Source organism: Typha angustifolia, chromosome 7, assembly GCF_048772165.1.
Source record: "Typha angustifolia cultivar Huaian chromosome 7, ASM4877216v1, whole genome shotgun sequence".
Taxonomy (NCBI): domain Eukaryota; kingdom Viridiplantae; phylum Streptophyta; class Magnoliopsida; order Poales; family Typhaceae; genus Typha; species Typha angustifolia.
In genome coordinates, this window is record NC_133245.1 from 13,371,858 (window position 1) to 13,387,563 (window position 15,706).

The window sequence follows — 15,706 nt, forward strand, 5'->3', positions numbered from 1 at the left end:
AAGATGGGTGGGGATTTAAAAGAAAAACTCGTGTGTTATATTATATTTATTCTTGGGATGTGTAAGGAATTGTATCATAAATGTTTGGAATCCAAACTCATATCAGCGATTTTATGTTTTTATTCTCCGATCTCAGAGTTCCCTGGTAGGAAGCATTCATCAGGCAAAAGCGATAGGCGAAATAACTTCATTAATGCCCTGAAATTATTATAAGTCTTGATACACAACGAAATAAAGGGATAGATTGGGCGATGACCAATTGAACAAACCTCACTTGGTATTCATCAATAGCACTACACGAAAAATGTATTATGTAAAAAAAACACAGTTTAAATAACTAAAATTAAATAAATATATATTTAGAGAGAAGATTCAAAATAAAAGTTTAAGGAGGTTAAAGTAATTTTTATTGAAAAAGGTCACAAGGAGAAGGGGGAGAGCGAGAGGCAATCGATCACTACCGGCGCTCAAGAAAGATGAGAGGGGCCATGAATCTTTAAAAGGAAAAAAAGTGACTCAAAATCTGATTATGGAAATAGATCCTCTGTTCTTTTAAGGTGTCCAAAGGTCTACAAGCAATAAGAGCTGTTCATTAGCAGTTTACTTTGTGCAGGCAACACCTGCTCCCAAATACTTTGACTGGAGAATGACCTACTGCAATATTTGTTTCTCTTTTGCCTCCTGTCCATTTGGTAATCAGCTTGCAGGTTTTTGCTTGAATCACTCTGTAGTATGATCAAGAAAGAGCCTGCAGTAAAGAGTTCACAGTGTAAGCTTACTGAGGAGTCATCATAACTCATGTTGTTTGCAGTCAAAAATAAATGCACTAAATCCCATTGCTTTGCATCAAGCCTGCCTTTGGTCAGAGAATGTAAAGTAATCCTGTGCGTTTCAAATTTTAGCAGCCAACAAATACGCACCTTAGAGTTTAAATTTGCTCAAATTAGACAATATCGAAAACACCCCCAAGGAAGTCATTCCACTTTCATCAGTGATCACAAGGAGCAATTGGATAAAAATTATATGCTTATAAACCAACATAGGCTCTTTTGAGATTTACAACACAATTTGAGTAACAGACTTGTCAACAACACTGCCACCATGTTTGTACCACTGCCAGTTAGTATGCCAACTCCAGATATAGCTTATCCAAATGATGTAGCAACTTCTAATCAAGATATTATAACACAAGATTAGCTTGGAACAAGAAAGAGAAAACAAAGAGGAGCTTAGTTCAAAAGAAAAGGAGATACAGTTGATTCCCTGTTATCAAGAAAAAATGGATCTTAGCACAAAAACCATAATAATAGTACACTCTTAGCTCACAAAATAACAAGAAGACAAAGATGCAGCTATACAAACAAAATAAGCAATCAGGTCTAACTTCCTAGCAACTCCTAATCAAGAAATTAGGACACAAAATTAGCTTGGAACAAGAAAGAGAAAACAAAGAGGAGCTTAGTTCAAGAGAAAAGGAGATGCAGTTGATTCCCTGACAGCAAGAAAGAATTGATATTAGCACAAAACGCATAATAATATAAAGCTCTTAGCACACAGAATAACAAGAAGATGCAAAGATGCAGCAATACATACGAAAAAAACTTAATAAGTGATCAGGCCTAACTTCCTAGCATACTTTAACCTAATCATCCAGAAGACAAATGGATCATAAGCCTAGACTTCCCTATAAAAACTAAAACAATAAAAAAGATATTGGAAGAGTAACCTCACAATAAATATCAAAAACATTATGGGTATAGATTAAAAAAAAAATGTTAGTGTTACTTTCTTGCAAGAAATAAAATGGAGAACTTTGATAGAAAATTCTTATCTACTAGCACTGCAAATTCTTGGTTGAAATTATCACAAAAGTAGAAAGTAGTCCATGACAAGTACCAGAAGTCGGTTACTGACAATCACATGCACCTAAGTGGATATGCTCAGTAAATGGATATCCTTCAATTTGCCTAGAAACAAATCAATCATGTAATAATGTCATAACTTCTCTTGAAAAGGAAAATTAAATACTCTTTTCCATGCAACTCTTAAGAAATTTGGGAATATCTCAAAAACGGTTGCATGACATCTCCAATTAGTCAATCCAAATCTTGTACCAAGAGAACTTACATAGCACTAAAGCATGATGTATGTACCCTTGTGAATAGGAAGCACTCATACTTACATTATAAGCATGCAACAATCAATGGATTTAGTTTTTACTTTTTACTAGGAAATATCAATGAGTTCATGTACATCTGCCCATATGTAGATAGATGGAAATAGCGACTCATTCATATATTGTGTTTACTTTCACCTTCAATTTCCAGCATGGTGATTAAAATCAAATCTAGAGGTACTGGTGTTATCTACAATGCCTGAAAATGTCTGTGTGTGAGAAAATCATACTTGGAAGTTGGAACCCTACTGTCTATTCATAAGTTATCCAAATTGATTGATATGCATAAGGGCTTTGAAACATCTATATTTTCTTCTAAGCATTCTACTTGTACATCAAGTTGACAAATTGAGTTTTAATTTCCACAACCTCTTATCAATAATCATGGAAAAAGGTGTGAACTTCCTATTTATCAACATGTGTATAACAAGTTTATAGGCACACCTTCCATAATATACCCAGGAAGTAGGTGGGAACTTCCTACTTATCAACGTGTGTATTACAAGTTTATAGGCACACCCTATGTACACAATATACCTAGGAAGCATAGGATACTTCCATAATTTATGTATATGAAAAACTGTAACATATGCTATAGTAGCGGATTAACAGTTGAATGTAGATATATCTGAGAATAAGCTATTGAAATATAACCTCGCTCTAAGCATGCATTACGAAATTAGAATTTTTACTAACTCTCTCTTGGTCCTTGACCTATATCTAAAATAAGTCGTGAATTGTTAATGGAGAATAGTGAGCGAAGCAGCATGAATAACAGGAATAATAAGATTGAGGATTTGACATCAGTTTCAGACCAGATTGTTACTGCTCTTATGCAAAACATCGAAGCACTTGTTTTCCACTAGATCATGAAGCGGACTGACAGCACAACTGGTAGACCATTCAAAAATTTAACTGGTTCAACATTTTAAATCCTGTGCAAAGAGCATCACAGTGAATAGAAGCTCAAGTACAAGAAAAACTAAATAAAATGGTACTTGATGATTTGTACAAATTTAGGCTTCTTGCCAAGCTATCCTAATGGAACTCTGACAAATGAGATCCTATAGGAAGGCCTTGATCCCCACCAATAACCTAGAATGGGCACTAAAAGGAGAAATACAACAAATTCTGGGCATATAAAAGTATTAAAATTAGTTAACATGCTCAAAAATATAAACAGCCTACAGTTAATGCATTGAACCAACATCCTTTAATTCCTTCTATATTAACAGACAATGTTTCCCATTTTAACTTACCAACAGCCAAAAATTAGAACTTGGGAATTACAAAGTATCAACCAAAAGAATTGAAAAAGAGTTACATGCATAGGCTCATAGCCAGAGATATAGCATGCACTATAGTAAGTGACTAACCTGACAACAATGTTTCCCATTTTTACTTACCAATAGCCAAAGATAATTAGAACTTGGGAATTACAAAGTATCAACCAAAAGAATTGAAAAAGAATTACATGCATAGGCTCATAGCCAGAGATATAGCATGCAATATAGTAAGTGACTAACCTGACAAGTGCACCTAGGTTTTAAATGCCAGCAACTTGTAGGCACAGTACCATCCTCACACTATTTCCATCAAGGGTTGGGACTGTGTAATGGCATATTGTGTCGCCAGAACCTGTAATGAGGCAGCAACATGCCAAATTGGTACATGTTGGGCAGCATGTACCATGCTGCAAAGCATTAAAATTGATGAAGTGATTATTCTTGATAGTTCTATCTTCAGCTTTCTTCAATGCCTAAGTTTATTTTGACATAATTAACTTCATCCTAGGTTTGTCTCCCAAAAAACATGATGCTAAAAAATTGAATGCCGAAAAACTTGAGTAGTAGTTTATGAAATAGGAGAATATTGGTAGCATTAGTTGCTTCATAAACATATCCATAAGGTAAAGTTTCCGACTTCTGCATATTTTCTGCATGCATAATTCTTAAAAAAAATTCTATGAATACTATTTCTCCAAGAAAACAAATCTTTGTACATGAAATAGCCAACCACTAAAAGGACAATCCCAATTTGAAGATTACTTTGCAAGTTATTATTCTCATTTGAAAAAAGGTCTCTCACTGCATTAATTTGGAGGGCATTACAACAATCAAGCCTTATTCCAACAAACCAAAAGAGAGAGGGGGAAAGAAAAAGATATTCAGTTTGTTGAATTTGAAGGCAATATTAATGAAATAAATACTTTTGCAACTTCTGCTGTAAAAGAAATGTATAAAAGAGACTAAATAACATATACTTTGTTGCTAATAGAAAAGAATGTTGCCATAGTCCATACTGCATGATTCTATCTGAGATACCACAGAAAACGGAAGCACCTTACCAAATTATAGTAGAGGATATTGCTGTGGCTTGACCCACTTGAACTTTAACTGTCGCCTCCCTCTAGCACAAATGTTAGTTTCTAACATTCAAAAAAAATGAGTGATTATTTGGATCAAGGCAATAAATAAATAATGTACAAGGAACTTATAGTTGCAGCTCATCTACTTTGTTCGTTTCCAAAACATCGATATAACTCCTGTACAACCTCAGGCCCTCAACCTAGAACCTTTTTCTTACTATCACCATGAGACTTAGTAACTTACAAATGAAAGTCAACCTAGCCTTCATTTCAGTAGCAACTAATAGTCTGTTAAGTGTTAACCAAACATTCTAAGCACTTCAATTTTAAACTCCAAATTAAACAGCTAGCTGTTGAGAACCAATTGAAAAGTGTTGATATGTACTGCAATTTCAAGCAAAGCACAATTGTACTGCATAAACTATTCCTTTATAAAATATATGTATATCTTTCAGTTTGTGTACAGTAGCTTACAGAGAAAATTTCCCTGCTAGACAGACACAGAATTCATCTAAATGGTTCAACTGGTGCAGTCTCTTCAAGAAATGCAGCAGCTTTAAAACATTCAGCAGCCTCAAGCACCAACCTGCCACCATCGGCTTTATAAAGTAGACCTAGATTGAACCATGCAACATGGTTTGTTCTATCTAGCCGCAGCGCATCAGTTAGAAAGCTTCTCACAACAGGTAATGGTCGGCCACCAAGCTGCCGAAGAACAACACCTGTAGATACCAAGCTTGGGACATGTGTAGGTTCTACATCTAATGCTTTTGCATATGCTCCGAGAGATTCTTTCAGAAGACCTTTTGCTTCATATAGCTGACCTGAAATGGTAAATAATAATTTTCAATCTGACTGAGGCTTCACACTAGACAATCAAACTGTTTGTGCTTGTAATGCAAAATTTTGATTATAAGAATCAATCGTATAGAGGAATGCATATCAGTTAATGATAAATGTTCTCTAGGAAAAGTAGTCTTAGATGAGTGTATTCAAACTTCACAGATTGCGTTAGTGTCTCTCTATGTCTGAGCTCATTCAAGACAGATTTTATGTACACGAGAGATGTATCAAATTATAGAGAATATGACAGTAAAGGTATTACACACTTAATAAAAATATGTAATTTGTGTTAAACTAACTGATGCAAAATGTAAGAGTATGTCTGTTTTTGTGAGTGCGGAAGCAGCAGATTACAAAGAAAGTACGGAGGTCAAATAATAAAGCCTGCATAGAGAAAGAAGTCAGATTCACCAAGTCACCATAGCGGTAATATTCCCTATTTCATTTAAAATAAACTCAATAGTCAATACAGATCTGATAAAAGATATCTGGTTGGTATCACCTGAATTGAATTTTATCTCAGCCGATGTAATATTGTATATAATTGTTTTCTTGAGTACTGCATAACATCAGATTATAGATTAATCCACTGTTTAATATAGCGACCTATAACTAATTGGCAATGCAATAGCTCTAATTGTGCCTTTTAATGTCTATCCTACATCTATTAAGCTTGCACAGGGAGCGCTACAACAAAAATTGACAAATGTATAACCAGAAAACCGAGGATTCATCACGCTATTTCAAGTCCAATACAGAAATAAAATAAATTAGATGGATGGTGTAACTGTCTCTTTTACTGATATTATGGTGTTATCCTAACAGAAATCACTGGAAAGATTCGCAAAATTACAAAAAAAAATTCTAGAAATGAATAGGCTACCTGTAGCATGCCACCCAGAAGCAGAATAAGGACAAATTAACTTTAGGTTAGAGAGACAACCCTCCGCATCTTTCAATTGCTTCATGCTAAGATAGACATGAACAAGATCATGCCATGTATCTACTTCCAAACTTCTATCGGCCTTTCCACCCTGTAAATATGAAATATTTACAGGAAAAGGAATTAAAGATGAACAGCAAAAGAGAGACCATAAATGCAAATTAGAGAACTCTACAAAATGAGAGTATGTCAATCAAACAACAAAAGGAACTGTACTACCACATATTTATATGAAACATCTTGCTAAATAGAGCAAATGTTCATCTCAAAAGATCTGGACCTAATTTTGAGAGGACAAAACTATTAATTAGCTAATATAATCTCAGGAAGAACTTTTATAATAGAATATGTTAAGGTCAAGTTATAATATTAACCTTCAAATACTTCATTCCAGCACCGAAGCTTTTAGTTTTGAGCTGAATAATGGCAAGAAGCTGAGTATATGTCTCAACAGCATTCTTCAGTTGCCCCTGTGCAATCTGAATTTTAGCTTTACTCCGCAATAATTCTCCCTGGCTCCACTTTCCAGTCTGATCCAGAGCAGCATTGATAATAATTTCAGCATCAGCAAACCGTTTCTGTGCACTCAATATTCGAGCCAAAAGAATCCACCCCTTGATATTTGATCCGGCTTCTAATTTCAAAAGCTGTTTTGCATAGGAAAGTGCTGCATCTAACTTCCTTTGTTCAGCATTTTCTAGGCAGAGGTTCAGAATTATGTTATAATCTTTTCCTTGCATCTTCTTTTCAGCACTCTCTAGTGCCTCAAGTGCTTCACATTGCCTAGAAACTCTCTCGGAATCAGAGGCAGAAGATCTAGCTTGAGCTGAAAGAGAAATACCCAGTAAACAATTTGCAACAATTTCCATCTGATCACATATTCCCTGTAAATTGGTAAGTGCCCTACGTGCATAGGAAGCACCCTCTTCTGCATATCCCCTGTTCTCACTGCAAATTTTGGAAGCTAATAATAAAGCTTTAAGATTATCAGGATCCTCCTTTGCATTCAATAGTTTTTTCAATAGATTAAAAGCTGTGCAGTAATCATTTTCCCCTAAGTAGCACAAAGCAAGAGTGTAATAACGCTCTTTCCTATCCAATACACCAGGTAATAATTCTTCAACCTGATTGGCAAGAGATTTTAGTTGTCCAGACATTGACAATGCAAAACTGAGATGATCAATGACAGATTGATCCCACTCGACCTTCTTGAGAGCAAATTTTCTCAAGAGAATCATTAGAAGAAGAATGGCTTCTTCAATATTGTTTTTAGGAACAAATGAACCATCCATTTGAAAGCGGAGGTCTGGCGGACTTGCTTCACAACCTCCATATAGAAGAAAGATAGCGAATTCCTTTTGTATCCTTGCTATGCTCTCAGCATCAAGATTCCAATGTCTAAGAAGGGCCCTCCTATATGATGACATGGCTTCATGTGCAAAACCTGCCAATTTCCATAGCTCTGGAAGCAACTCTACTGTTTTGCTTACAGTTTCTTGCAATTTACAGTCACCACCAAAATTCTCAGGCAAGCCTTCAGGTACGGCAGATTCCACAATATCCAATATAGTACTGCATTCCTGAGCAGCTTCTGCAAAACCGGATTGGAACCAGATTACATGCATAAACAATTTGATGAACTCCTAATTTTATCATAAGAGAACCGAGACTGGCTTACAACATTTCCTGATAAGTTAAAATAATCATATTGAAATCAGATAAACTATCTCCATGCTATCATAATTCCAGAACTCTTACAATCAGGAAACAGTACTTTATACTGAACGAGAAAAGACATCATTGATGATTTGGAAGGAAAAAAGAACATCAAAATGAAGACAAAAATAATTAAAAAAATAAACAAGTATTTAGGACGAAAATTGGTAGTTTGCTACAGGCCGTGGCATTCTACAACCATTAGTACTGATTTACCGAGCAGACCACTTTTTTTTCATTTTTGATTCAATGAAATCCGTTTCCGTGAATTAGTGTTACTTTCTTTTCAAGTCATTTGTCTCCTCTAACATATTATTCATTTATTATCGCACCACAATTTCCTAACACAATATGACAACATGCAGTGGAACAGTAGGAGAAGAGTTGAACAAGCCATGGTCAAACCAGAGGTTAGGCGTACCAGAAAACGAGTTTCAAGAGACTTCACAAGAAGGTGGACATTCCAATCACAGTGTTAATCTTAAACATTGTATCCACCACAATACTAACTCAGTCTGGATATAAAGAACATTCTTTGTACTTTTCCTCCTCTTGATATTTTAATCAACCGTCTAAGATACTTTCTGTCTTCCTACAGAAATGACACAGATTTATATCCCAATTATTTTGGGCCTGCAGCATGGCTCATTCAATTCATTCAGCTGCCCTAAAAAATGTCCTTGGCTGATGAAGGTTTCTAGGCCAAAACTTTCTCAATCCTATGTTTTGTGACAGCTTACACCTCAGTTGGATCACATCTTACTAGTCCACTACATTGTCTCAATTGGACATGTTCAAAACATCTTAAACAAATATCTTTGCATCTTATCATCACTCACTCCTAGCATTGTAGAACTATAGTTACTTAATATTGTATTTCTCCTAGTGACACCACTCATCGATCTCACTATTCCAAGTTCAGCTAATCTCAATATTCCCTCCTAGAATCCTCGTAAACTTACCCCCACTTTGTGGTCAAAAGGATCTGACTTAGAAAAGTGCATGTACTTAAACAGTAATTACGTTATACCCTCAAATAGCTAATTGTGAGAAACTAGTATATATAGTTAATGATCCTAATCTTATGGATAATGATGCTCTTTAGTATGTCCTGTAATGTTGTCTGTCAAAACATAAAAAAATTTAGATAGTTTGCATCTGACTATGTACCTACCTACTTACTTAGGACAGTGCCATGAGCAAGAAAAGAAATCTTTCATAAAGGATTATGAACTTCAGAATGATATGTCCTACAAACTACATGAGCCCCAATATATGGGAAGATAAGTCTTCAATTCGAAGAAGCCACTACCAATAGACGATCTCAAGGAATATCTGCTATATAAAAAGTTCTAGTAAAAAAAATCATGTGTAAATCAGCTAAAGAAAGTAAGAAACTTCACATTGACAATAAGATCAGAGTAAGAAAACATAACATAAGAAACTCAGCAAATCTTAGCACATTAAGTTCAACATAAAAAACTCAGCAAGTATTAGCACATTAAGTTCTCCAGTAAAAAGAACTTATGTTGTACCTTTGAACCTTCCAAGGTCATGCAGAGCTCTTGCTTTAAGATATACAGCTTCAATGAGTAAACCAACAGCATGCAACGACATAAGTGATGCATCCCAGTGTGATCGAGCCTTGCGACGGTCTATTCTTCTAGCTATGGACATTTTCATCTTAGGAGCTACTGCAGAAATGTCTATACCATCAAATACACGAAGTGCAGCTTCAACATTTCCTCTCTGGTACTCTAGCCTTCCAAGTAATGCTCTTGCTTCCTGCAAATTATCAAACTCCCAAAAGTTCTACAATCAGAACTAGTACAAAGGTACAGTTAACTTTACATTATAACACTTTAACTAGATAGTTGCATACACTTTTCATGACCAGGGCAATCCTACTCTCATTGTCCACATGGTAGTGGCAGAAGTTTTTCACATCTTTAGACGACTTAAGACATTATTCCACAACGTATTAAAAAGATTATTGCTTTGCACCTTGTTTTCCACTCTCAAGAGCATCTAAAGAGTAATTAAATATACTGGTTGAAACGAAATCAGTATGCTAGTGTAGGACAAAAGGGCAGCAAATTTGCAAGCAAGAAAGGGGAAAAAAGATAATAGTCTGAGACATGGATAAACTCTTGGTGCTGTTCATGTCCATGTCCCTTTTCCTCAGATATCCTTTCTATCTGAAAATTTGGAAGAGCCCACTTATATATTACTAACATTAAGGGTCCAAAACCTAAAAAGCATGGATACAGCGTTTAGCAGGCTACCCTGGAAGTACCAAACTCAAAGCAGAATAGTGACATTCAAGAAGAATTAAGAGAAATAGTAGGAAAAAGAAATTCACAGGAAAAAAACAACCTTAGTCAAATATAAGAGACAAGTAATTACCATGTGTGTGTCATCCATATACTAAGCTACTTGATATTTTGGCACAACTCTATCGCCAGAACAAAAGATACTTTCTCACGTAATTAACTTCATATCAAACTTCTCCCAACTAAAACTACTAGAACTGAGAAGACTCCATCAAAAGATTAACAGATTTCTAAGACCATTAATCACCCAAAATTGACCTTCTAAAATTTGAAGGGCAAAGAGAACTTCTATAAGAACGGAGGAGGAAAGAAGGGGCCATCACCCTGCTTTTTCCTGCACAGAATCCTCTTCCCTATATGTAGAACTTATACATAAACCCTTTAATAATTCATTCCATACAAATTCCATTAAATTATAATAAATATAAACTTTCAGCTAAATGTGAGATCCCTACCATCTAACTAACTTGTAAAAATATTATGATGATCAACATTCTGCAATCAAATTAATACTACTTCAATAAGCTTAAGAAGAACTAGGACCCCCAATTACAAGTGAATGGATACCTCGTAAATTTCTCATCTCAGTCTACTGCAGCACTTGGACAGTAAAATAACAGGGAAATACAACAGATGCTTCTTATTCATGGGGTAAGGAGCTTAAAAATATCATACATAACTGTTTAATGGGACGAGGACATTTCAAAGCATATAAAACTTCATAGATAATATAAGAATTACTAACGAGCAATCCTGACTTGGAGGTGATATCTTGATTTTCATCTACTGAAAAAGGATACTCCCACAGATTTTTCTTGTTAATCATACTAAGCAACCTAGCCCCAAAAGAAGTACCTAATCTCATACTGCACTTCTCCAAAAGCTCTTGATAATCAACTTCTTATACAAAATAAAGTATCTAAATCAGAAAATAAACCAGAAGGAAGGGTCAAACCTCATAGTTAAGGCAAGCACCCTCACGTAGTGAAGATTCGGCTTCTTCAATATTGCCGGTGTCAATCCGGCGCTCACCCTCGCCATTTTGAGAAGAGTACCCGCTGGCTGAGCAGTCCTTTGTGGCAAGGGACTCAGATGACCGAATCATTTCATCTGCTCTCAGTTGTTCCCCAGAACACAAGCACTTCATTGCACTCCTTATAGTTGATCTAATGAAGCTTCTCTTCTCCTTCATCCTGCTCCATCATAAATATTCACCTTTGCACTTACCGTGCACTGTTATTGGCAACTCATCTGAATCATGGAAAAAGAACAAACATAACTATCGAGATTTCAAGAAGATATTATGCTTCGGCAAACAGGGAAACTAACTATTTACTAAATAAAAGAAACTCGTGCTAATTTCAATATTTTGTGACGGTTGCTTTTGAAAACAAACTACTAAAATTACACAACCTGGGCAGCAAAATTAATAGGGAGTAAGTGAATTTATGCGCAAACCATCAGAACACCCAAAAATCGAAAAGATCAAAGACTTTATATTCCACAAAATCCATTACCCCTATCTCGCAAGTATGAAAAATATAACGGAACCAAACTAGAGAGCACCAATAAAGCATATTATCATACAAGTATACAACTAAATCCTTACAAATTACAATAGAAAGGTTACGCTCTGACAACAAACCGCCAAATTCATCTTCTTCCCCCCGAAACACCTATTGAAGAAATCGAACATTGAATTCCACCGAAAATATTCATCCAAGAAACAAAATAGAAAAGAATAGAAGTCATCTAACTATTTTTCTGCATCGTTTGCCAAGAAGAAAAACCGTAGCAAAAGCCAGAAAAAAGGACTATATCGTACGACGAGGATTCGCTTCAAATTAACTGAAAATGCAACTTTTGATTGCCGCGCTAAAAAGTACGTCTAATTTTTAAGCCTCAAGTCAGAAGAACACCATACCTACAACCAAGAACTATCCAGAAGCGATCCACATGAACAACATTCCAATTTTCACCCCCTCCAAACCCTAACCCTCAAAATACCTTCCTAAAATACCAGAGAAAGAAAAATTCATGGGATTCTCCTCCAACCCAATTGAGGCCTTACCATACCAAGACGGGAAAAAGATCTCCCCACCAATCCCGACCTGACCAAATTAATGCAGATTCCAACCGCAAAGCATCAAGGAGGAGGGACATTAACTCATCATAAAAGACGTACCTTTCCCACATGAGGCTGTCAAATCTCGCCAACCCAATTCTTCAATTCCGACGTCCACCACAGCCAAAACACCCAAGAAAAATTCAACCTTCGTATGCTTCGATCCCAATCCCGGCCCCAACCAAAAAATCTGACCGAGTTACTACTGTTAAGAAGTCAAAAAGGTGCCCCTTTTACTTTAATCACAAAAATTCTTGGGTTCTTGAAGAAGCGATTCCATGGACCAAATCAAATCAAATCAAATCTTTATTTTATCACAAAGGTAGGGGATAAGAGGTTTTAAATTGGAGGTGGGGGTGAGGACTAAGGAGACTGGGGAGGAAAAAGAACTGGAAAAATTACCAACAAAAAGAACGGAGGTAAACTTCTTTTTTTAAAATAATAATAATAAAAGGTTGCGTGGGCCCCGCCATTGGGACGACGGCACCGGAAGGCGACACGTGCGATGCCGTTTCCTGTGCGCTCTCGTGTTTCTTTCTCCCGGCGCCCTCGCTTGACTTGATAAGTTTTCTTTCCGATGCGAAGACGTACAGCTCTCATTCCACGGCTTAATTACATTTGCACTTTCTCGAACTAGAAGAGTTGTTTTGACCAAACTAACCCTCCCTCAAACCTTTATTTACCAAAATATATCGTAGCCCAAACTTAATAGGGCCCAATATTAAAATGATAGCCTAATCCCCCCCCATTTTACTTTTCTATTAAATATAAATAATATGGTATCCAAGTCTTAGTGCACTGAGTCTTTGTTGCTAATAAGTTTATAGTGTTTTACTAATATAAATGCTGACATATATTTTTATATTAAAGTTTAGAGTAGGAGACTCGAACTATAACATAATATCGAAAAGAAGAAAAAATAAAACAACGACAAACAACCAGACACCTAACCAAAACTAATCGGCTGTAGTATTTTATTTGATTCAATTATATAATTCAATTTGATAATAAGTGGGGCGCGTGATATGATTTAAATTAGTATTGTAATATAATAATGATATTGCTATAATTGAAAATATTTTCTAGGGAAATTTGTGGTTAGTTAAACTAACACGATTCGATCCATATTGGCTCCACGTGTGACATTTGGTTTATGAGAATGAGTATATTTATCTAGTTGAGTAAGTAGAATCAATAAATTCTATTTTTGCTATGGTACGTTCGAACGTAAGATCGAACGAGGTGGTTCGAACGTCTGTATCACGTTCGCATCGACAAAGAACAGAATTGGTGCGTTCGAACACACCATGGCGAAAGTGTGGGTTAAGTTAGGAATTGTTAGGATTGTTTGGAGTGTTTTTTATGTTAATTATAGAGTCCTTATGATGAGCCTCTTGATATATGTAGAGGAAACCCTAATTGAGATATTATTATTGAGATTGGAATTGATTTTAGCCTCATCTCCTTCTCTCTTGACTCTAGCCATTGGCGCTATCTCCCACCTCCTTTCTTCTACCACCCAAATCTTTGGTCGGTCTCTTCCAGCCTCTATCCTCCCTCTTCCACAACAACTTCTCCCCTTTCACACCAAGAACTAACCCTAGCATCCATCTAGCCATTGAAGGGCTATCAAGCTATAATCTAAGTTTCAAAATCGTTGCGGATCGGATTAGGCCGTAATCTCTTAGTTAAATTAACTAATCTTAGAAAATTATAAAAATATACTCAACTAAGTTATACTAGAGATATTTTAATTATTTTTAAAATAAAATATCTTTACTTAACAGAATATTCTGACAGTATTAATTTAAATCTAAAATATAATATTATCTTTTTTTTACTAAATTAGATGACTCAATTTATAATTAATAAAAATATATAACGTGTAAACTATAATTACATTATAAAACTCGGTGTTACATATAAATTTTCTTATGTTTTATTTTGACCAACTTAAACCCCCTCGTCTTTCCTCCCACGTTCAAAACCTAAACCCAACAAAAGCATCAATAGCTATTGATATTTCCTCCCCTTTTGGCTTTTACCCACCCTCATTACCTCATAATCCTTTCCATGAATCATCACTTCCAACTAAAATGGTGGCAAAAAAATAGAATGAATCTTAGAGATATTGTTGTTGCTGAAATAAAGCTCTTGGTACAACTCTAATCTCCATGGACAACATAAATAAATGAGAATATTTTAGACTTTATTTACTTTAGCAGCTAGGAGAAAATTTGTACCTTGCTTCATGATATAATTATAATTTATACCTTATAATTTTATTATTTATAAATTGAGTCATCTCATTTAATAAATATATGTAAAAAATACTCTGCGCTAGATTTGAAGTAATACCATCAAAATATTATATTCTATTAATTAGAGATATTTTATTTTTAAAATGACTAAAATGATCTTAATATAACTTGGTTAACGGTATTTTTATAATTTTTTTTAGTTTAGTTAACTTAACTCAGAATTAATTATTTTATAATTTTTAGTTTTTTGTGATAATAATATTTTTAATGTGATATAATGAATGAATTCTTTTTTAAAAAATATATGTTCTATTTTTTTCTATAAAATAATTATAAATGTCCTTTAATATGATATAAAATAGATTAATATATATATATAGAAGTAGTTATATATTTTTCGTTGACACCGTCCACTTGGTCGCACCAATTATATGAATATGCTATAGTCGAAGGGGTGTATGCGTAATTAAACATTCACTCAAATAAGGGCGTTTCTTGATCCGTCGGCTGTGAGCAGGCAATCAGCAAACAGCCGAGCAATGCTTCTCAGAGACATTCATGAGGTATCTTCTTTTTATCTTTCTTTATATATATATATATATATATAATCTTTATCTTTGTATAAAAGAAAGTTGTATAAAGAAGTTGTCTCCTTATTTGCTGCTCAGCTTTTTTTAAGAGAAAGATAAATGAGAGGAGAGCACTTTACATCTCACTCCAGCACTGTAATTGCTTAGTTTGGATTCAAATAGGCAGGATGAGATCATGGAAGAATTAGAATTTCTAGAGGAAATAGAGATAATTCTATTTAGATAACCCCTTAAACTATTACAATTTTTTATTTTATTTTTTTAACCATATACACCTCATGATTTTATTTAAAAAAAATTAGTTTAGAGGAACATATAATTACTATTTTCTTAATTTAAGAGTGTTATATA

General features: G+C 34.9%; 1 protein-coding gene across 6 annotated transcripts; it reads right to left on the minus strand.

The window, feature by feature from the left end:
• Positions 1–335: 335 nt before the first annotated feature.
• LOC140762801 (protein NPGR2) lies at positions 336–12,907 on the minus strand. 6 transcript variants are annotated; one of them, XR_012104755.1, is made up of 8 exons: positions 12,451–12,907; positions 11,335–11,630; positions 9,582–9,831; positions 6,705–7,921; positions 6,271–6,421; positions 5,019–5,368; positions 4,524–4,604; positions 342–3,869 (listed from the first exon to the last, which is right to left on the minus strand). XR_012104755.1 is itself a non-coding variant. In XM_073100755.1 (7 exons), the coding sequence occupies exons 2-6, from the start codon at positions 11,569–11,571 to the stop codon at positions 5,052–5,054; spliced, it is 2,172 nt and encodes a 723-aa protein (XP_072956856.1). In that variant the 5' UTR covers positions 11,572–11,630; positions 12,565–12,906; the 3' UTR covers positions 336–4,604; positions 5,019–5,051. The 6 variants fall into 6 exon arrangements, 2 of the variants coding, with proteins under 2 accessions (XP_072956856.1, XP_072956857.1); XR_012104754.1 differs by lacking the exon at positions 12,451–12,907 and adding an exon at positions 12,304–12,444; XR_012104753.1 differs by having other exon boundaries at positions 343–3,814; positions 12,565–12,906.
• Between the last annotated feature and the right edge of the window lie 2,799 nt (positions 12,908–15,706).